At 46.4% G+C, this 24037-nt stretch overlaps 1 protein-coding gene across 1 annotated transcript; it reads left to right on the forward strand.

The window, feature by feature from the left end:
* Positions 1-9141: 9141 nt before the first annotated feature.
* Positions 9142-22372, forward strand: MRO (maestro; the record flags this gene model as incomplete). The annotated part of the gene is given in 10 exon segments (XM_080919998.1): positions 9142-9160; positions 9163-9332; positions 9334-9495; positions 9498-9547; positions 15929-16028; positions 18149-18295; positions 19564-19746; positions 21298-21453; positions 21917-22024; positions 22319-22372. Coding segments are annotated over 10 exon segments (1149 nt in total).
* Positions 22373-24037: the final 1665 nt, after the last annotated feature.

Consider the following 24037-nt stretch of genomic DNA (forward strand, 5'->3'; position numbering starts at 1 on the left):
CATTCATTCATTCATTTATTTGATGCACACGTATGTGAAAATGGGGGAGGGAGACAGTGGAACACGTGTTGAGGTCAGAAGACAATGTGAGGGAGTTGGTCCTCTGCTTCTACCCTGTGGGCTCTAGGGATCAAACAGAAGGCAAGGCAGGAAGCACCTTTACCACCTCCACTGCCCACAGCCATTGGCTGGATGTTTCTATAGAGGTACTCTGAGATGAGTTCAAATAGGTTGGACTTTGAGTCCCTCAGGGTCCTCTCGTTAATACTGCAGATGGTCTCCTCCGGTCAGCAGAGGGTCTGAATCGAACAAAGAAACTGAGACTGACTTCCCCTGCATAAGAAGACATTCTGCCAGCAAAAATCCTTGATCTGAGACCACAGCTCAGCCTGTGGGTTAACCTCATGAGCCTTGGGGCTTGCCAGGTCTCAAATATGTCAACAAATTTCTTAAAATCTTTCTCTCCTTCCTCTCTCCCTCTCGCTCTACTTTAATCTCTCTCTCTCTCTCTCTCTCTCTCTCTCTCTCTCTCTCTCCCACCCCCCTCTCTCTCCCTCTTTCTCAACCTGGCTTTTTCTTTACTTACATATAGGGTTTTGTATATGTATGTTCAATCAATTATGGATCAGAATTATTGAGGAAAAAAATGTGTCTGTTCTGAACATCATTCCCTAATGCAATGCAACAACCTTTCACACAGCAGTTACACTTAAGTGAGCATTATACTTACTATAGGAGTATGGGAGGCTGTGAGTATATTATATGTAAGCAAGGGACTTGTGCATCCGTCAAGATTCTGGAACTGTCCCCTTTTATAGCAGACATGACATAAGACATGACTGCAGAAAACTGTAATGAATATGCCATCACTAAAGAAGCTAAGAGCCTGTGTCAGAGGTTTAGGTCTGACTACTGCCACCTAATGTCTAGAGAATTCTATTCAAGGCACACAACCATTTTGAATTTGCTTTGTCTTATATAAAACAGAAGGATCTTCTTGTTCGTAAAGGCATCACAGCATCAGGACCACGTTGAATCTGAAGACCCAGAGTTCGGGTTCCCTCTCTGGAGCACTCCCTGCAGAAACCTAAGGGCAAATACCTCTCCACAGTCTTTTGCTTCACGGTCATCCTGGCCCTGGGAGTACAAAGCAGTGAACACTGGCCCCAAAAGTCCAAGTCTTTTAAGGATGAAAACATGGTTTTAATCTTATTTTTATCTTTATTTTCCCTGGGCTTTAGAACTAGGCTGAGAGCCAAGGACCTAGATGATTCCCAATAAAAATTTAATGAATGCATCAATATTTGCTTAATGACACAGTCAGGGAGGTCAAGCAAAGATGATACGCAAATAAATACTCTAAGTAATCAGTCTGTCAACACAAATCCTGCAGATAGGACGAGTATTTGCTGCCCTGGTGTGCAGAGAGAAGAGCCTGCCCTGGGTAGAGGTCAGTAAAACATTTTTTGTAGCGTGCACAAGAGTGGAATATGTGTAGCTGACACCAGACTGTTTATAATTTGGAGTCGAAGTCAAGGTCTTGATACCAAAACATTCACACTACAAAATGCAAAATTCCAAAGTAGGAAACTGCTCTGTTCTCTTTTTTTGAGACCCACTCTGAAAAAAAAAAAAATTTTAAAGATTTATTTTTTTTAGGTGTGTGTGTGTGTACACCTGAGTTCAAATGCCAATGAAGGGCAGATGACCCCCTGGAATGGGTTGTTGTGAGCCACCTGTAACTGTGTGGGCACTGATCTCAGGTCCTGTCCAAGAGCAGTATATGCTCTTAACCACTGAGCCAGCTCTCTATCCCTGAAAGGACAAATTAATTAATATATAAATATCACTCTGTTGTTAGATTTGGGGTTACTAGGTTAAGATGTAGTTTTTGCTCATCAAAGAAAGCCTTTCGTAGCTTAGAATTTGTAGTGTTCTAAGATTCACTTTTCCTTTCATTCTAGTAGCGGTTTAAATTTCTGGGTCACATGACTGGAAGCCTCCTTCCTCTAGGAACAGAGGAGGACAGTGCTGATCCCTTCCCTCACATTCACTCGGGCCTGTGAGGAGAAAGAGGGCAGTGGACAGACGCCTGCCTGGCCAACAGGCCCTGACCTGCTCAGTGGTGCACACGGCTCCTCTCAGGACTGAATTCAGGAGAGATGAATGTACCTCATGGCAGGCTTCTCTTACCGTAAGACACTTGTCAACTGTGTTTCCGGAAGCCTGCATTGAGGGCCAAAAGGAAGGAGATGTGCCTCCCCTTTGCGCAGAACTGTGCCATCTTTCTTCTTTCTATTCTGATGGGGGTTACACAGAGCAATAAAACAAATGCCCTTTAGATATTAACTTTATGTTAAAAATATAAGGGAAAGAAGATCTGATCATCTTTTTACTCTAATCTTTATTATTTTAGTGAAATAAAATAAAACATGGATTTAATGAATAAAAATGAAAATAATAAACTACCTTTAAGAGTAAAATGAAAATAATACTCAAAAGTGGACATTTGAACAGTTCTTTTCCTCACCCAATTACTCTCCTGAGAGGTTCCTGTTAACAACTTCTTTAATATTTTTTCAAGAGGAAAAGGTCATGTCATCGAATCTTTCTTTTAAAGAAAATATTTATTTTTATTTATGTACACGTCTATGTGTCCATGTGCAGATGCTGGGGGCTGTGTCAGAAGAGGGCATTAAACCCCCTGAAGCTGGTGCTACAGACAGTTGTGAGCCATCCAAAATGGAAGAGCAGGAAGCACTCTTAACACCTGAAGCATCTCTCCAGCCCCAGCTCATCTTGCTTTAAAAAGATGCACATGAGCTGAATTGCAACCTTGTCTCCTGTGCACCTTGATATTTTTCACATACAGCTTCACTGTTTCCTTGCTCAGCACACAGAGAGCGGGCACATATAAGGTACCCTAGGATCATACTGTGGAAAAGCATCCTAGGGCTGGGCTGTAATGTAGCTGATAGAGTGCTTGGCTGTTGTGCTTGAGCCATGGGTTCAATCCTCAGCACCAAGTAAGCCAGAAGTGGAGTACTGGGCAGGGGGGGCGGGGATGAGAATTTTGGCTACAAAGTGAGTTCAAGGCCAGTTTGGACTTGAAACAGTTTCTAAGCAAACTGATTTAACCTTAAGTATAATAACCTGATACATTTATTTCCTTGCTGGCAGGCTTTTGCAACATTTGTTTTGCTATTATAATAGATACCCAGTGAATAGTTTTTTAAATATGTCTTAATATATCAACCAAGGCTAATAATTTATAAAGAGGCAGAAGCTGTGCACTGCACAAAATGGACACCATCACTGTAGATCTCCTAACTTTAAATACTTTAAAAAATTTTTTTTTTACTTTTTAACAGTTTTATTATATTATTTTATGTACTTACATTTCAAATGTTATCCCCTTTCCCGATTCTCATCTCCCATCCCCCTCCCCCTGCTTCTATGAGGATGTTCCCCCTCTAACCCACCTACCTCAACACCCTGGCATCCCCTACACTGGGGAAACAAGCCTTCGCAGGACCAAGGGCTTCTCCTCCTAGTGATGCCAAGTACTTCTTATAGGACCTTTGTGATGGGCATAAAATCTTCTATCGAAGAAGTTTCTTTGACCAGTTTGCCCAGGGCACCACGGCCTTGAGTGAATAACTGTAAGAACCACTGGGCAAAGGGCAGTCACATGTGGACTTGTGACAACCATTGTCACTGTCCCTCCTAAAAGCTTGCCGTCTGGAGTCTTTGACTTTAAGTAGAAAATGCTTCATTTCTAAAATCTAAAACTCAAGTGGTTCTAAGTCATAACTGGCTGCCATCTGCGTTTATAAAGAAGAGAACAGGACAGCGAACAAACAAACAAACAAGCAAACAAGCAAAGGCCCCAAACCCCAGTGTGGGGAACCAGCATTTGCAAACTGCTGTTCTCCCGAGGAAGACTGAGGATGAATCCCTGGAAGGTGTGCACGCCATCAACCAGCAAAAGATGCTGCTCTTTGTCCCAGGACATTTAGGACCTGTGTTGTTGGTTCCTGAACACCCAAGTGTTGACAGTTGTCCTCCTTTGGGCTTTTTGGAGCTCTGAAATGACTGGGAAAAGAGATACTGTTGTTGTGATGGGGTTGTGCAGGGACGTTACAGAATTAAACATGAGTTATCTGTCACAGGGTACAGAGAATGCTGTCCTGTTGGTATCTTCTCCCTCCCTCCCTCCCTCTTCCCTTCTCCTCCCCTCTCTCCTCTCCCCTTCTCCTCCTTTCCTCTCCTCTCCTCTCCTCTCCTCTCCTCTCCCTTCCCCCCCACAGATACACCTGCTTCTGCCTCCTGAGTGTTGGGATTAAAGATGTGAACCACCACGGCCCAGCATTTTCTCTTCTCTTAAACAAGAGTCCACTGTCTTAGAAAGAGGGCATGTGGCCAGGGGCAAAAGCACCCATTGTAAAGCATTCTGGACATGGGGTCATTACTCTCTTGGTCAAATGCTGTCAACATTTCTCTCCTGTCACGTGATGCCTATGTCCATATCCCTGTGTGGAATTTTTTTAGTTCAACCCTTTCAATGTGGAATGGAAAGGAACTGGACTGTCCTGGGAGACGGTGGGTGGGGTGGGGGGTGGGAGGGGGACGGGGAGATAAGGAGGAAGATGTGAGGGAAAGCAAAATTTATTTTAGAACATCAGATGTGGTGGGTACAAACCTGTAACTCTAGGGAGGAGGGAGGGAGGAAGGAGGAGGGAGGGAGGGAGGCAGAGGCAGGAGGATCACAAGGTCATTCTCAGTTGCTACACTGTGAGTTTGAGGCTAGTCTTGGCTACATGAGATCCTGTGTCCAGAAACCAAAACCAGGCTTACAAAAAAAAAAAAAAAAAAAAAAAGGTTCATTGAGACTCTGCCCCTAACAGTGAACAGCTGGTCAAGGCAGGAGAGAACGCAGAACCCCAAGATCGCAGCACCATTCACTAACCTCGAGCTCCTGAGGGGATTAGCTACTCAAACTGTCTTTGCTTCCTTACCCGTCGCAAGGGCAGAGAATGATCCCCCACGTCCACCCTCAAGGCCCGAAGGTCAAAACCACCCAGTGAGAACACTTTGGGACAGTAAAGGCAGAGGGGAAACTGCACGGGGACACAGCTGCTGCTGGCCCTCTGCGGCTGGCACTGTTGGGGACCCACAGAAAAAGCAGAGCCACTTGCAGGCAGCTCAAGCGGCAAGAGACACACTTGAGAGTTTGCAGAGTCGTGTATTGTGTCTCCAGCAATTAGCAGGGGCAGAGTCTACAAAAGGCCCCGTTGTGCACCTCTCTAATCCGCCCAGTGTTTCATCTTCAAGGACAAAATACAGCTCTCTGTAGATTATGGGTTTTCGTGAAGGCTAGCAGAGCTCCCAGAGTTCGCTGTATCCACAATTCATCAGGATGAGCTCCGAGAGGAACGCCAGCCCCGGGCTCCTCATTGTCTAACTCAGGTAAGGCAGCAGCTCAGACCAGTTTCCGGATCCCACCTGTTCTGTTCAGTTTGTGGTACAACACGGGCTGCTGACCTGCATGGATTTAAGTAGAACTAGCAAAAACAACTGTGTAAGTTCACAATTACTTCTGGGAAACAGGACTATTGGAGATGCTGTAGAAGTAAGAACTCCTCCCCCTCTCTCTGTCCCTCCTTCCGTCTCTCTCTTCCTTCTCTGCTTTTTCTACCCTCTGTGCTAGTACCGGGATCGAACCCAGGGCCTCCGGTATGTAAGGTAAGAGCTCTATCATTTAAGCTACACTCTGATACTCTCTTTTAAAACCTGTCCTTTACGTTTCTTGTGTGCTGACTTTATTCCTGGGACCCGTGTTCCTTCCTCTTTTCCTTCATACCACCGCTTCTAGCAGAAGAGCAACTTGTCTCTTTCCAGCAAAGATCATGTCAGTGAAGCAGTAAAGTCCACATATAGGAGGGCTGTCGGCACAAGCTCTGTAAGAACAGTGCACACAGTGGGGGCTTTGTTTACCTGATGCACTCAGTGACCGAAGCTCTCTAGAGCTGGGAATGATGAATTCAGGTCAGTCTCCATCTCGGGGGTTGGGTGGGTGAGCAACTCCAGTAAACCCGTGAGATCACCGTTGCTCCAGTGACTACGTGCTTTTGGGCTTCTGGAGTGCTGGGCTCTGTGCCAGCCCTGCTGTCGGTCCTAATGCACCTGTCCAGGGTATTGTGATGGCAGAGAGCACATTGCAAAGCAAGAACTCTAGGGCACTTGGTGGATTTCTAGACACAAATGGTTCAGTGGTCCTGGCAGTGTGGGGTTTCCTGGGTCGAAAGAGACATCAATGGAAGGGCTGGGAGTTATTAACAACGGCCACCATTGTTAATAACAATGAGGTAGAGAGGCAGGAAAGCAAATGGAAGAAGAGGGGCCAAGAACACAGCAGAAAGCAACTCCCCTGTTCAGTTTGTAGAACTCTATTTGCCAGAATCCAGGGCCATAAAAGACTCCTGCGTTAGAGAGTCACGGTGTATTTGAAGCTGAGGATGAGCCCAGTGTGTCTGCGGCCTGCATTTACTTCACCTTGGAAGCAATATGACCGTCACTTTCTCACTTAGCACAATTACATAGGACAGAGGGAGGTGACAAAGGACATTCCAGAAGACCCTCCCAAGAACATTCATTTTGCCCCAGGTGACCCTGACATCAATCCAGGCCAGCTGAGAAGCGTAGAAGCTAGCCCGGGTTAGTCACTTGGCTGGCTGGTATTGGTGGGCTTTTGGGCTGGGCCTGCTTTTCTTTCCTTGGTGCCCTCTGCCTGGTCAGTCCAGATGAGTGAGGCCTTCCTTTACGTCAGGTTTCTGAGCCTCTGCCCTTTGCTTCTCGTGATTCTCTGTCAGCCACTTCCGTGACACTTCTCCTTTCGATTGGCAGGGATGCTGAAGTATCTTCAGTCCTCTCCTGGTGGGTTTCAGGGGCAGAGCGAGTATTGGCTTTGCCTGCAGAATGTGTGGTCTTAGAGGTGAGATTAGACAAATACTTGGAGAATGAATCATGCATGAAGGAGAACCCAGGCAAGTCCTCTGCCCTCACCCTTCCCCCTCTGTCTAGAAGTGAAAAGTCTTTGATGAGGCTTGGCCCAGCATTTCCTGAAACAAGACAAGAGGCAGGAAACCAGAGTCCCTCCTTTCAGACAGGTTTCTGGTTGTCAGTGCTGAACTAAAGAGAAGCCATTTTTGAAGGGTCTCGGAAAGTGAGCAGTCTGCTGGTTTGCTTTGCCTTTTTCCTTCAGTAATGGCAGGAGAAAGAATTACTTTTGGGGCTTCCTTTTCTGGTGGTATCAGCACCCGAGTGTCTCTGACAAAATGGAAATGTCAGTGGAGAATAAAAATAGAGCTATTAAATAATTAAGTAATTACGGTGTGCTACTTTTTAAGGACAGCCTGTTATCTGCATGTCAGAATGTGACAATCAAGAATTTAGAGAGACTTCTCTAATTCCCAGAATGCTATGGTGGCCTAAGGCTAAGGAAGGGGAGGCTTGGGTTCTCTTGGGACATTGACTCTTGATAAGTTGGCACGCACCGTTCTGGGAACCCTCTGGAGCACTACTCCTATGTATGTCCTTGTGACACTGTCTTCAGGTGACAGGGTGAGACATCTGCTGGCATCTGCAGGCCTCCAGTGATTAGCCCTGATTCCCCTTTGTAGCTTTTAAGCAGACAAAGGAGCTGTGTGTGCAGTTAGGTTTTCCGTTTGGAAACAGAGAGGACATTCTACTCTATCAAAGGTCTTTAAATGTGGATACAGAGTATCGTTAGAAAGAAGAGATTATTAATAGAGCACCAGCTGGGGCTGGAGGCATGGCTCAGTGGTGGAGGGCTGGCTGATCACAACACTGCTCCTCCTCTGCATCCACTCCGGGTTGTAAACTTCGTTTCCGGTCTGTAATCTGCAGTCACAATGTCCAGTACACGCCTCTCTCCTCAGGCTTCCTCTGCCCCCAGCATAATCCTGTCCAGTTGTGGGTCAGTTAGAGCATTACATCATCTTCAGCACCCGGACGATGCCTTTGGAATCTATTCCTGTTCTCGAAGATTTCGCTAAAAAGACTGGGGCTAATTTGGAGGATCTGGACTCGTAAATCCACAGGAGTCATGTAGTCATGTCTTCCTGTGTCTGCTTCTAGGTTCAGGCAAGGGCAGAGGCACCGCTCCGCTCCCCAGAGGAACCTTTAGAACCATGCCACCCCTAAGTTCCTTTACACCTTCCTGTGCGGTTTCTGTCCTTGCCCTATTGAAATCGCAAAGGTCAACTGTGGTACTCTCATAGCCCAGTCCAAAGAGAGTTTTATTTGATCCTCAATTTCTTTACCCACATACTTACGTGGTTTATATTTATACACCTCATGGATCTTCTAAACTAGCCCTTTGCATAGCTGCATGCTGCCTGGGAATCCAAACTCTAGCTTTGGCATGTAGTGGATCTCTTTCTATGCCACTAATGTTTGAAGCCAAGGATAACAGATGTTGTCTCCTTGGTTTGGTGTCCAAATTAAATGGGATAATTAATGTAACATTTACTCCAAGGCTTGGCATGAGAAGTATCCTCAGATGTTACCTGACAGGGTAAGAGGCTCTCAAATGTGGAAACAGTTTCTTCCTTCTTAACCCTGCCCCTTCTGGGTCTTTTGACCTCCCTTATCCCACAGGAGGCCAGTCAATAAATATTTGTTGATGCAAAGATTAATGTACATGGTGGCAGAGTTCAGGGAAGGAGAAACGATGTGGAGGGAGGCTCCGAGAGGCTGAAGTAGCAGGAAAAGCCTTGTCATTCAGTTTTTAACTAACACATAGTTTACGTTGCTGAATGTTTGAATAGCCCCTTTCGGGGAGCCGGTGTTAGCAGCTAAAACACTTGTTAGTGCGACAGTTAGTCACGACGAGGCTGCTTGGCATAGGGACAAAGTCCAGTCCTTAGATTAAATGCTGCTCTTAGATTAAATGCTGCTCTAATAGGATTATGTGGGGGAGAGGAGGTCGGAGCCCTGAAAGACTTGACTGGAATGATGGCGCCATCTACTGGCCTCACGGGAAAATGACGCCGGGTAACGCGTGTCTTGGCAAGGGTGAAGTCTTCAGAATTGCTGTTCTTTCTGGAGAAAGTGTGCATGAGACCGGACAGCAGGAATCCGTAAGGGCCAGGAACAGCAAGCAGCAGGCAGGAGACTCCTCGGCAGGGTGGTGCTCAAAGGCGCTGCATCTTGGGTGGGCGAACGACAACCTTGTGGGTGTCATTGGAGGGCAGTTCCCTCCCCCACCTCACCACCTCGTCCTCGCGGATCCCCTCTCCTATTTATCTCACGTTTCCATTCTCTGCTGGCTCCAAATTCCGAGAGGAACTTCTGGTTTCTCTTCTTGTATCTAAGGAAACCAGGGCTGGGAAAATCACGCTGACTCACCACATTTGGAGGCCAATCCCGAACAGCTGGAACAGCGTGCCTCCCGAGGGACCCAGGACCAGCCTCCAGCCCCCATAACTGCGGTTCTTCACGTGACAGTCACCCCAGGAACCAGGTAAGGGAGGCTGAGCATCCCTGATTGAGCAGAAGTGCAGGTGCCCAGCTTCCACATCGATCCTGGAATGGGCTCTGGCCACTGGCATCGGAGGAACTGAGTCCCAAGAATGTTGCTGCTATCTTGAGATGTTTTCCTTTGGAAAATGGAATAGGGCAGCAACTGACCTGGAAGCCATTATTACTTTCTTTTTTCCATATTAGTAAACTACACCAGTCGGTCAGTAGGTGGGTTACAGATCGTTGTGTTTTGGCAGAGAGTCTTAGTGTAGGACAGTCTGAGGGAAAATATGAATGCTTCAGAATAAAGAGTCCACACGTTTGGTCGCACACAGGGAGTTGTCTAGGAGTTTTCAGGGCCCATGAAAAGCACGCACAGACTGTACCCGGCTGTGGTGGTACCCAACTCTGACCCCCCCCCCCCCCAGTTCCTGAATGAGGGTGGGGCAGGAGGATTGCAAGTTCCAGGGCAGTTTGGAAGTTAGAAAGGTTTTTGTTTGCTTGCTTTTTTGTTGTTAAAAAAAAAGGAGCTGCAGGTTCAAAATTCTGAATCCCATTGCTGTTTGTGTTTGGCTGAGTTGTTTGATATTATCCTAAACTCCAGTTTGGTTTTGTGTGTGTGTGTGTGTGTGTGTGTGTGTGTGTGTGTGTGTGTGTTTCCTCTAAAAGGATAATAATGAAAACTGCCTGTTTCATTAAGAAAATGTGAGATTAAATAAAGTATAATAAAAATTCTTTTATTTGAGCTGGTGGGGGTGGATTTAGTCAATAAAGAAGTTAAAGCAGAAACTCATGAAAGTAAAGCTTCCCAATTTCTCCTGAAACACAGCTTTCCCACTGATTCGGGACATGGCCTTTTCTTTAGATTTTAATCTATGAGTTGGCTTCTCGGGTTGTTTTCTTGTGCAAACCACATGGATAATGCCACGTTGTTCTTAGCTTTGGTTTGTTTTACTCTAGCAAAAGCATAAAGGCACTTGTGAAGTTACCTGCAACCTGCTTTCAAAATCACGATTTTCCTCAAACATCTTCTGTCCACATGCCTAACTGCACGGCAGTATTTGAGCCGATTCCTGGTGAAGTCATTCCGAAACATCTAACTTTGCTCTAGGAGAAATGACATCCTTTCCTTGTCCAGATGTTTGATCCCTCGCCTGCAGGTAGACTGATTCACGTCACAGCTGCAGTGGCGGGTACAGCCGTGAATGACTTCTTGAGAAACTCCTACCCTGGAGCACACAGAGGTGTGAATAGCTGCGGGTGGCAGAATTTGCACAGGGCCCAGAGAATCACAGTTAACCTTTGGCCTGAGTTGAACAGGGCAGCTCTTCCTACCCCAGCTCCTGACCCTGGTGCCTCATATACCGCTGGTATCGATTCATATTATTACCATACCTAAGGAAGTCAGAGTTCAAAGGGTAGTGTGCAGTTTGAGCCATTTCTTCCTCTTCGGTTTACGGATGAGGAAAAACATGCCTGTCTGTAATCTGGGTCTCTATAATTCGCCTCGTGGCTTCATGACATGGAGGGATGTTCATGAGCTAATATTTGAGTCTGAGGGATTTATGTTTGTAAAGGTGTGTCTGGCTGTTAGAATATAGCTTCAAAACCCTCCAGTGCCCCTGATCCCTGGCTTTTCTCTAGGACCAGGTAGCACCACAACATGCCGATGGCCTTGGGGACAGGTCCGAGTTGGAGAGATGCTAAGCAGTGTGTAAAGGGACCAAACAAGAGTCTGTCAGACTTCTGCCTTCAGCCTGAGGTGAAGCTCCAGGACCCTCCTCCTCCTCCCCCTCTTCCTCCTCCTCCTCCTCCCCCTCCTCCTCCTCCTCCTCCTCCTCCTCCTCTTCCTGGTTCTCCTCCTCCTCCTCCCCCTCCTCCTCCTCCTCCTCCTCCTCCTCCCCCTCCTCCTCCTCCCCCTCCTCCTCCTCCTCCCCCTCCTCCTCCTCCTCCCCCTCCTCCTCCTCCCCCCCTTCCTCCTCCTCCTCCTCCTCCTCCTCCTCCTCCTCCTCCCCCTCCTCCTCCTCCTCCCCCTCCTCCTCCTCCCCCTCCTCCTCCTCCTCCCCCTCCTCCTCCTCCCCCTCCTCCTCCTCCTCCCCCTCCTCCTCCTCCTCCCCCCCCTCCTCCTGGTTCTCCTCCTCTACCCCCAAGCCTGGGTCTCATTAAGCACAATAGGAAAGCCTACCTCTAGCAGGAAAAGAGTGTTCAGTTCCAAGTCACTGGGGCTCCATGTTCTGCATCCATCCACAGTTGGTTTACCCTGCCTGTCCCAGGCAGCCTGTGTGGCCCCAGGTGGAGATGATTCTTCGGTTGTGATAGGGTGGGGTGTAAAGGTCACACTATTGTGATTCTTGGGTTGTGATAGGGTGGGATGTAAAGGTCACACTGTTGTGATTCTTGGGTTGTGATAGGGTGGGGTGTAAAGGTCACACTGTTGAGCAGGTCTCATAGGAAGCTGCTGGTGCTGGAGATGGTTGCGACCCAGGTAACTCTTTCTTTGTATGTATGTATGTATGTATGTATGTATGTATGTATGTATGTATGTATTTGAGAAAAGATATTCTTCTAAAGCTGAGAGCTCTCTGGAACACATGCTCAGCCCTCAGCTTTTGCTACCCGAGAGCTTCGAGCGCACCCAGCCCCCACGCTGCATTTGTTTTCACTTCCTTTTATTTTGAGTCAGGGTCTCTCCATGCAGCCCAGGTTGGTGCCCTGGGGCTCATGATGTAGCCCAGGCTGTCCTCCTGCCTCTGCTCCCTGAATGCTAGGATTACGGGTGCTGTTTTGCTTTTCGGTTTTTTGTTTTTGTTTTTAAAAGGGGACTTTAATGATGAGGCAGGGGAATATCGAGTTTGAAAGCTGGCTTGCATTACATAGCAAGTGGAAGGCCAGCCTGAACTTTGTTGTGACACTTGCTTTTTAGAAACGGAGGGTTGAGACTATAGGCCAGTGCGAAGCCTTACAATTGGGTTCTAGTGCTGGAGGACAAGAAGCATCCTAGAATCCAGGATCTCGCATTGCTAGGGTCATGCTTTACCCCAGACTTTAACCTCCACAGTTATCTTAGCTCATTTCCATTGCTGATAACAGAGCAGCAGAAACTGAGTAACAGAATGGTTCGAATTCACAGTTCAGGTCTAAAGTCAAAGGACCCCATCAGTGGGTGGGTTTCTGAAGTGAGCATCCCCTGTGAGAGTTCAGTCCAGCCAAGCTGGATTCTACAACAGGCTAATTTTCATGAGGATGTTAGCCCTTTGGTCCTTCAATCACAAGAACAGATGATTCTACTAGTGAGGGTGGAGCCTGAGCCGGCTTTTAAAGCCTTATTCGTAGTGAGCATTCAGCTTCAATGTGAGTCTGGAAGGGCTAAGCCAAAGCCAAATCACAGCATCTGTGAACTTCAATGTGCTCCACAAACACATGATGCGATTCTTTATTTATAAATAACGACTTTCTTCTCTCTCAAACATGGCTTTTCTGTGCTGTGACTCCCAGCATCTTTCCTTAAGTATAGCCTCAGCTCTATGGAGTGCGCCAATCTTGGGGTTAATTTCTAGGTCAAAGATTCCTATACACCAGTATGTGTCTAGCCATACCCAGAGTCTTATTACTCAAAAAGTGTGACATTCAGGCCCTTGGCTCCCTGAGATTCTGGTCCAGCAATCATGCAGTGTACCTGGGGTCTGACAAGTCCTAAGGATGCTCAAATAGAAAGGCTCCCTTAATAATGTGGAAAACAGTTTGCATTTTGGGTTAAGATAAGCTCTGGAAGGCAGCCCGTCAGCTGACAGGAGATGACAGCTTTGGTCTTGTGAGGGGAAGCAGAGACCATGGAGAAGGTGTGCTAGAACACGCAGTAAGCTAGAGAAGGGAACCCGTGTGAGTTGCTAATCGCAGGTGCAGTATCTTCCTGGAGAAGCTCTCTGTTCTTTCACTTTGCCCTGCTTGCGAATGTTCTGACTTTGGATTCTAGCCCTGCCTATTAGGACCAGGCTTGCTGCTTGGTGTCTGAAGCTGGGGGAAGCTCCCTCAACTGGCTGGCATCCTTTGTGGCTCTGTCAATCTTGAAAAAGAAGTTAAGCGTAAGAAACAAGGAGTAGCTTGTTTGCTTGCCCAGTGGAGAGTAGCTCCAGGCACTATTTACTTTGCCAGGGAACACAGATGCCAGATGCTTTACAATGAGGCTCATGGCCTCTTCAGCAAGCATGCTCCAGCCCACCAGACATGTGCTTTTTAAAGTGACAGTAGCTGTCCTCAGGTAGAATCCAGGGAATCTCACGGGAGAAGTAGCAGGTTCTATTTGCATATCAAGTGGCCTGAAGGAAACTCTGGAAGCAACCACATACTTTCTTTTGTGGTGACTGTTTTCTGCCTGCCTCAGTGTGAGTTTGTAAGTCCTTTATTCTGGAGGGGACAGTCTTTCAACACTGTGGGTTCTTTCTTGTGTTCAGGTGGTTCTAAAGTATGGTTCCCCAGGCCAATCGTAGCTCAGTGCCTCCTGAGAGTTTACCAGAAATACATGTTAGTTGGTTGCCTGCTGTTCCAGTATGTGGAATCAGAAACTCCGAGGAGAAGGCCTGGAGTGTGTAGGTTTTAATATGCTTGCTTTGGCCATTCTGGCGTGTGCTCAGGCGTGAGAACCACCGAACAGTGTGAAATTTCTTGGGGTGCCTTCAGTTAAACAGAGGGGCTCTCAGTCAGTCAGGTGACTGATGCAAAGAGAGACTGGTGTGGTGTGTGTGTGTGTGTGTGAGTGTGTCTGCAAGTGGAGGTCAGAAGCTGACATTATATGTCTTCCTCATTTGCTCTCTACCTTAATTTTTGAGAGTTTTTTTTTTTTTTTTTTTTTTTTTTTTTTTTTTATGTACACCTGGAACTCACCAATTTGGTTAACCTGTTTGGCTGGCAAGCCCCGGGGTCCTCTTCTCTCTGCTTCCCCAATGCTAGGATTACAGGGGTGTTCTGCCAGGCCTGGCTTTTTCCTGGGGGCTGGATTCAAACTCTGGCTTTCTCTCATCCTGTACAGCAAGTACGTTAGTGACCGAGCCATCTCCTCATCCCCATTTTTCTGCTGCTTTGTTTTAGTTCCTCTCACAGGGATACAGGGAAGTCTGTTGACCAGTGAGGAAGGAGAAATGGGGGGTCAGAGGCTAGAGAATAATGATGTATTTTTGTTCATTTAAAAGGTTTTTTTTTTTTTGGACAACTTCATGAATAAACACATCATCTGTATCACTTCCACCCTCCTCCCCCAACTCCTTGTGTTCCCCACTCTCCCTCTAGTGCATGCTGTCTTCTTTATTATTGTTACATATGTGTGCCTATCTATATATGTATGTATACACACATATATATATGTATATACCTATATATCTACACACACACACATATACGTATATACATATATACTTACACACACACACACAACTCTTGGAATCCATTTAGCATTGTTCATGTATATGTGTTTGGGGCTGACAATTTGGGATTGGACAACCCATTTGAGAATGCATCTCTGGAGGAAATGACTTCTCCCTTTGCTGCTATTGGGCACCTACCTATAAGTACAAGATGCATTTTCATGACTTCCTAGTGCCTTCTGGCCAAGAAAATGTGCTCCAAAAACAAAGATGACAGAGAAAATGAACCCCCACCCACCTCTACGCCCAACCGTATCAGCAGCTCCAATACGCGGCTGCCTAAGGAGGCTGGGATCTGTCGGGTGGGGATGTGTTCCAATTTGCTCTGGGCCCCTTGACTTGAGGAAATTCCTCAGCCCCGAGCAAACCAAGTCAGGTGTCTGGTCACCCTGGTGCAGCAACTGGCCATTTAATTATGTGGCCAACTTAAAAAGAAAAACAAAAACAGCTGATGTCAAGGTCACTTCCAGAGGTGTTGACAACCTTGAACTAGGGCATCCAGGACACTGGGTTTTTCAAATGCAGTAAGTGATTCTGAGATCTCCAGAGATGAGAACCACCTGCAGACACGCGTGGGACTCTTCTGTTAGACTGCAGAATGCTCAAAGGCAACAAGCCACTAAAGAAGCACCATGCCGCACACCACATTCAAACAAGTAGCTCATAACACACATCTGGAGTTGAGGGGGGCGGGGCATGGCTCTGGTCTGGCACTCAGAAAGCAGAGTCAGGAAGATTGCTGAGAGTTTGAGGTCAGCTGCTGATTCCCTCAGTCTGTCTCGCTGAGCTTCTGACCTTGTCCTGTGACTCCTAGTTCCTCAGCAAGGTGGAGGGCTCCCGCTGTCTTTGCGTTCTTCCCTGGTAGGGTGCATTCTGCACAGTGATCAGCTGATGGACAGACACTTCAGATGACCTTCTGGGGATCATTTCATGATTTATTTTCCCACTTTCTTCTTTCTTTTTAGTTTCATGGAACAAACGCAGAGAATCCCGAACCAGCCCCTCCCCACCCCTACTTCTCAGCCCAAGAAGAGGAGGACACCACTGCTGTCTTTCTTTTCCAAGGTCAGACATGACGTCCCTTCCCAGTCACCACTATGTAAGATGTGAGCCTGCTATCGCTGCCGTTAGAGCTGCTTTGCCTGGGTTCCTTCTGGAAGCCATGTGATGACAGTTTTGTCGGCAGGGATAGAGGATGCTGTGAGAAGATGAGAAGTTTGCTGCTAACCCAAAATTAAAATAAAACAAACAAGCACTGTGATAAACACTCAGAAATAGCAAGGATGCTGGAGAGTTAGAGTATCTTGTGCACAGTGCTGAGCCAACGGCTGGATCTGGACCCTGCATCTCTACCTTCTTCCTAAAAATGGGAGCTAGCTTTTGTCTTTGATTCCCATTCTTTCTGTGTGTGTGTGTGTGTGTGTGTGTGTGTGTGTGTGTGTCCATTACAATGTGAATACAGGTACTCTCGAGTCATGATGCACACATAGAAGTCTGAAGACAACCTTTGATGTCTATCTTACCTTCCACCTCCTTTGAGACAGGGTTCTCTTCTCTTGGGATACCCCACCCCATCTTGTCACAAGGTAACTAGGATTATAGACAAGTGCTATTGTGCCTGTCTTTATGTGGGCCTCAGATTTAGGTCCCCATGTGTGCATGGGAAGTGCTTTACCCCCTGAGCCTTCATCTGAAGACTTCATCACTAACCCCTGTCCCCTTGGTGGGATCCTTCATTGTCTGGGGTCTGACTCTGATGTGGGTTGCCTTGTTCTGTGTCCTGAAGAACAGCAGAGCCTTCTTGGCACTGGAGCCCATTGCTCACCAGAGCGGCAGCTCATCTGCTCAGTGGAAAGGTGGCCTATATCTGATCTTGTTTAGTTTTGAAAGTGTAGGATTTTGCATAAAAGCACAGTATTCCCCCATTGTGTTATTTCTCCTTCTCCTTCTCCTCCTCCTCCTCCTCCTCCTCCTCCTCCTCCTCCTCCTCCTCCTTCTTCTTCTTCTTCTCTTCTTCCTCTTTCTCTTCCTTCTCTTCCTCTTCTTCATTGCTCAGATGCATGAATTTAAAAGTTGGAGGAACCTTCAAATGTCCCGGAATGTTTGTAAATGTGTAACTGATTGATATTCGTTGAGATGTTGTAATTGAGTATCATGTTTGTGAAGGGTTGAGAAAGGTGACCTCTGAGGAAGGTCTCTTAGAGTTTGTCATCCTGCTGGATGGAGATGCAGGAACATTGACCTGACCTAAGAAGTATTGAGAGGGGGGGGGGGGAATTGGATAAAGCAGGTATCATACAAACATGACATTTATTTTAATTTGCTATGAGTACATCAGAGGAATGAGGATGGATTGGAAGAGAAAGAGGGGCTGGGGAACTTTTCATATCAGAGAAATTACAGTGCAGCATACACTGGGTCTCAAGGACAGCCCCCTTTCCTCTCAGCATTTGTAACACAGTTTACTGCTCTCTCTCTCTCTCTCTCTCTCTCTCTCTCTCTCTCTCTCTCTCTCTCTCTCCAGAATCATCAACCCACCCAACCCCAGTCCTGCATTATTTTCTGTATCAGTGTCTCCACTGTGTAGACAGACATACTTGCCAACAGAAGTAAATCATCTTTAAAGATTGGGGTATAGCTTAATGGTAAGGTAGGGGCTTAGTTATGCAAAACCAGGCTTCAAAGACTAGTCTCTCTCTCTCTCTCTCTCTCTCTCTCTCTCTCTCTCTCTCTCTCTCTCTCTCTCTCACACACACACACACACACACACACACACACACACACAGAGGGGGGTATGTTTAGTTAACTTTAGAAGGAAAGACAAATTTGGACAGGCAAAATAGCATTTTCTTTAGAGAGTGATTGGGATTGAGTCCAGAATAAGATTCCAAGCCCTTTTGAATTGACACCCTCACCCTTGTGTGTGTGTGTGTGTGTAAGTGCATGCCAGATGTCAACAGCAGGTGTCTTCCTCAGTTACCCTGCACTCTCACTGAGTAGGAGCTCATTCCACTAGGCTATCTGGCCAGTGATTGTCTTCCCAGTGCTGAGATCTGATTCCCCAGTGATGCCACTTAATGTGGGTGCTGAGAATCCAAGCTCAGGTCTTCATGCTTGGCGAGCAAGCACGTTAGCAACTGAGCCATCTCACCAGCCTCTGAATTAATGCACTTTTGACCACCCAGGTCTCTTGGAAACTGAGGTTGCAGAAGCGAGAGCCTTTGAAGAATGTGTTTTTCATCTTGGCAGAAAGAGCCCGGGATCCTAATGCTAAAAAGCGCCATCTAGCAATGAAAGGCCTGGGTACCCTGGCTCGTGAAGCTCCTGACAAGGTAGGGGGAGGTGGAATTCAGATAGTCTTCCCAAGACTCTAAGCCCTCACACAGCTTGGGCACATACTCCATGGACTACTGATGCTAACAAGCCATATAAACCACGTAACAACAGGATCTGCGTTCAGGGGCCTGGATACAGAGCTGCATCCATTGCTTATGATCTGGCAAGGCTGCAAGCCGCCGTTCACCAGGCTGTGCCTTCCAGAAGCTCAGGGTCTTTTCCAAGAAAGACTATTTGCAGAACTGGCTCTTCCAGTGGTAGGACTGAGGTTTCTCTTTCCTTGCTGGTGTCTGCTGGGGGTAATTCCCCTACCCCCACACTCTCAAAACTTGATAACTTGTTTCTTCGAGGTGTCTCTCACTCCTGTCTGCTCTACTGGAGTCTTATATAATGTAGCTTAGCAACCAGGAGAGACATCTGGTTACTTCTGTAGCATCTGGCTAGAAGCAAGCCACTGGTTCTTCTTCCACAGGAGAGGAACAAATTAAGTAAGGGTGTGCCTCAGCTCTGTCAGCCTCCGAAGACAGCTACGGAAGCACTGACTCAGGTCTCTGAGAGTTTAGACAATCTTCTCATAATTCTTGTTTAGTGAGAGACATTTTTCATGCCCCTTCCTTACCTTAGTGCCTGGGCACATTGATGGTATCTTGTGCCCTCGACATTAGAAAGGCACCTAACACTCTGAAGGTCCCTGGAAAAATCTTACTCTTGCTCACCCTCTGCTCTTGAAGAATCTCCCATCTCCATTGTCCAGAGGCCTCATTCCTGTTTGTCCTTTGTGTTCATCTAAGACCAAGCTGGGCTCCTGGCCTGGATTACTAGAAGCATTTGCATTTGACTGAGTTGGTGGAAGATTCAGAAGAAAGTGTGTGTATATATATTAATTATGCATTAATATATATTATGCATATATTATACACTTTATTATCTACTATACATATGAATGGCATGAAATAAGAGGGATCTTCTGTGAGGAGGAGGAGATGGCATGAGGAATAGTGGGGGAAGGGAGGATGAGGGATATTGGGGGATGAATATATATATATATATTCATATATATATATATACACCTATATATATATACATACATACATACATACACACACACACACACACATATACCAATAAGCCATAAAAGATAACTTGGGCTACTGAAAGATTAGGAGTGAAGGTATGTATGTGGGCATGTGTGTGCACATGTGTGCATACGTGTTTGCGTGTATGTATATTTGTGATTCTAATGCTCTTCCAACCTTGCTAGCAGGTGAGAAAGTATAAGAAAGTTATGCTTGACCTCCTGGTACATGGACTGTATGACCCTGTGAGTTCTGACGTTATCCGCGAGAGTGTGAAGACTCTGACCATCATGTTGGGCAAAGTCCAGGGCCAAGGGCTGGGCTCCTTTTTCATAGACATCACCCTTCAGACCCGGACCTTATTGGATGACGTAAGTGGGAAGAGATTGCGACATAGTCCTGGATTAGAAATGAGAACCTCGAGCTTCCTTTAACCCCAGCAGAGGCAGAGGCAGGCCGGGCTCTGTGATTCAGAGATTTGCCTGGTGAGATCCAGGACAGCCAGGACTATAAAAAGACCCTGTCTCAAAACACAGAAAGAAAGAAAGAAAGAAAAAAAGAACCGTGGGTAGTGTTTCTCAGTAACGAGGTCTATATTAGTCACTAATTTATGAATACATTTTTTGAGAAGAGTTATGAGAAGTTATGGGTGGGGTTTTGGAGAGCATAGAAGATGAATGAGAAGTTCTCCTTTCAACAGTGATGGCGGCGGTGGTGCTGATGCTGTTGCTGCCTTGTGCTCATATTCTCTTCCCCACATGTTAGTGTTCAGTGAGTCCTTTCTGTGTGTCCTACACAATGCTACACAGTTGCCATGGATACGTATGCGGTTGTTACAGTAACCCTTTTCTGTAGGTTCTGCTATGATCTTTATTCCAAAACTTGGAGACCGAGGAAAGATCAGGGCCCGCCCCCAGTTCACAGAGCCACTATGCATCCTGAAAGCAGCCATCTGATGGTGGTCCCTGCACTGTTAGCCACAGGACAAAATGGGCCGACTGAGAAAGGCAACAGTGAGCCTCAAAGTGAGGAGTCAGCCAGCTGTGAGCTGACAGCCAGCCTGTCACTGTTATTCTCTGCCTCTGTCAAACGCAGCAGCTGTCAGACATGTCTCAGACCTTTAGTTATCCCCAGAGCCAATCACTGCTGTCCCGCCCTCCCTAATTCCCTGTGGAACCACACAGTGAGCTCAAGAAAAAGGGAGAGACAGTGAGCTTACTCAGATTTTCTATCAGAGCTCCTGGCTCTCTTCCTCCACTGGGACAGATGTTAATATTTCATTGGATATGGCATGGAATGGCTGGGGACCCAATATGTATAAAATTAATATTTATTCTCCTATAATAATGTCATTGTTGTCTTGGAGGCATACTGCTTCGTTTGCTAACCTAGGTATAGCCCTGGAAGCTTCTAACATATGTACAGTCTAATCTAGAATGTTTTTTAGTCTCTGAAATTTACAGCTGAATAGGCTTACCCTTTCTAGTTCTTTCTGAGCTCTGGCTGGTTCAACTCAGCTGTTCTGGCTCAAACTCTGACTGATTCAGTCTGGCTTCTCTTGGCTTCTTACTGAATTCCTCTGCTTGGCCTCATACTAACTTGGGCAGTGTCTTCTTATCTTCTGGCTCCTTCACATTCTCTGGCTTGTTCTGTCTTTACCTGTGTCTGGCTTGTTCTCTCTCTGCAACTTGTCTCTCTATAAATATCCTGGCAAAACTGCTTCCTTCCTTCCTTCCTTCCTTCCTTCCTTCCTTTCTTCCTTCCTTCTTTCCTTCCTTCCTCCCTCCCTCCCTCCCTCCCTCTCTTCCTCCCTAACCTAACTCTAACCCTTTAATGTACAACCTGAGATGGCTGTGGTCTACTCTGGCGGAGATATGATCATGGAGACCTGGCTCTGTTTTCTTGTTAATGAAAACCCACAGGAGGATGACGGTGTACGCCTCTTGGCCTTTGTCCTCTTTGGGCAGTTGGCTGCCTTTGCTGGAAGAAAATGGAAGAAATTTTTCACCCACCAGGTTAATCAGACCCAAGATTCTCTCCTAAGCCATTTGCAGGACGAAAGCCCTCAGGTTGCCAAGGTGAGACCAACATGCTTTTCTCACTTTGTAAGATCTCTGCTGTTCCTAGATGGGGTGGTGGCAGCTTTGCTAAGTGGAGAGAGAAGCCAGGCTCTGAGTTCCTGCCAGTTAGAATGGCCATCTACATAAAGCTGGGCAAATTCCCCCTCCCCAGTGTACTGGGTACAAAGAGCTCTACCAAATCCCTTTGGAAGAGCGGGGAGGGAGTGAGGAAGAGAGATCGTGGATGTGGTGTAATTGTGAGAAGGACTGTATGCACGGCAGAGCTGTGCCATTTCAGGATAACTCCTTTTACATTCATTCTCGAATGACCAGAGAATCACTTTCCCAGCCTCAGTGGTCCTGACCGAAGATGGGTTGCATTTTTTAATTTTTTTTTTTTTTGTAGGATCACCTGCCCAGTATGGGATTCTAAAATTTTCTAATAGTTTAGGCAATTGGACAGCCATGTTATTTCCCCCAGGCTTGCAAGATGACTGTTCAAGCCTGTGTTCCATATCTGAAACCCAGAAAGAAGCTGAGTTTCCAAAGTGAGGAAGACCAGAAGAACCCCAGGCTTTCCCGGCATCTGGTGAGTGATCCTGGGCAGGAATTCTCCTGTGGGTGCGTGTGGTGGGGGCGGGGTGTCTCTCTCCTGCAGGCCCAGTGCAGCAGGAAGTTACCTCCCACCACCCCCTAAAGTACCTCAAACCAGCATTACAACTACAACAGATCTGGAACAAGACGTTAATGGCAAGATGCCTGGAAGATGATCCACAATATTATTGTTAGCTCAGTTCAAGTCATCGGCTGTTTTCCACTCTTGCTCCCAGTGTTTTGCATGGCAACCTCCCTCACACGTACCTTTTCTAATGTCTAATTCCAGAGCCACTACCATCCAGAGATCCTGCTGTTCTTCTATGCCAATAAAATCCTGTAAGACCAGAGCAGCAGAGAAAGTGACCCATGGGAGTGCCCTGCCTGGGCATGGTATTTCCTCTGTTCCGTCTCATAGGATACCCCTCTGAGTCTCAGTCTCAAGTGATTGTAAGAGAAAAGAAGATGTCAGAGAGCAACTGAGGTCAGAACAATCACCCTGGAAGTGTATCTCTGCACCCAAAGTAAAAGTCTATGCAAGTGTGTGCACATATATGCACATGACTGTGGAGGTCAGAGGACGGACGCCCTCACATACTGTTCCTTAGGCATCATCCACCTTTCCACCAAAACAGGATCTTTTAACTGGCCTGGAGCTTGCTAACTAGGTGTGTCTTGATGGCTGGTGGCCCAGCACTAGGATTGTAATCATACTCCAGTGAACCAGCTTTTATTTAATGTGGGTTCTGAGAGCCGAATTCAGGCCCTTATACCTACTTGTGCTGACTAAGCCATCTCCCCAGTCTAATAGATGTATACTTCCTTAAAACATTTACATGCACAGTGTCCCAAAAGCTCTTTTCTCAGTTCCTCTCTGTCAGGTGACATGTAACTTATGAGGCGTGGGGGAATAACTGTTACCTTAAGCATTTAAAAAATGTATTTATTTGTTTTTGCTAGTTTGCTACTTGCTAGTGACCAAAAGACCAAGAAGCTGGCTCACAACATGTCTTTAATTTAGGATGATCTTAAAATGTCATTGTCTTAAAATCATCTTTAAAAAGAACAATAATGAAAAGAAATATTGGGCTGGAGAGATGGCTCAGCAGTTAAGAGCACTGACTGTTCTTCCAGAGGTCCTGAGTTCAATTCCCAGCAACCACATGGTGGCTCACAACCATCTGTAATGGGATCTGATGCCTCTCTCTGTGTGTTTGTGTGTCTCCCTACTGCCTGCAGATCAAAATGTAAAGTTTTCGGTTACTGCTCTAGCATCATGCCTGTCTACTCCTGCCATGATGATAATGAGTTAATTTTCTAAAACTGTAAGCCAGCCCCAATTAAAATGCTTCCTTTTATAAGAGTTGTCTTGGTCATGGTGTCTCTTTGGAGCAATAAAATAGGTAAGATTGGTACTAGTAACTTTTTGAAAATAACATTAATGCAACAACTGTATGCAACCCGTACCATTATTTCTTTACTGGGAGTCATGGTGTGTGTGGAGGTCAGGTGACAACTTGAGAGGGTCAGTTCTCTCTTTCCACCATGTGGGTTCTAGGGATCCAACTTGGGTAGTCAAAACTGGCTGCAAGACTAAAATTCTTCTAGTCCTAGCTATTTGGGAGAACAAAGGACACTTGAAAGCATAGTTGAAGACTAACATGGGTAGCATATTAATTCTCCATCTCAATTTTTTTTTAAATAACAAATTTCTTAGTCCCTTCTTTCCACCAACCGACTTGCTCCCCAGGCTTTTCCTCACCATAGTTCTGAAACCCTCATTGTTTGGTTATTCCCAGAACTCTGTGTTCAGTTGGAGAACTGGAAAAATCAACAAGAATAAAGAACAGGAGGTTATAAAAACACGGAGGGATCTGAAGAGCCCTTCTGAGAACTGAGAGAATCTGTCACCAATAGATGAGCCAATGAGGGTGTTTAGGAGTAGTGTCCTGGGAGAGAAAGAATGCAGGCAGAGATGGAAGACATGATAGGCGGTGGAGAAAAACAG

The sequence above is a fragment of the Micromys minutus genome (assembly GCF_963924665.1).
Source record: "Micromys minutus genome assembly, chromosome: 8".
NCBI lineage: Eukaryota > Metazoa > Chordata > Mammalia > Rodentia > Muridae > Micromys > Micromys minutus.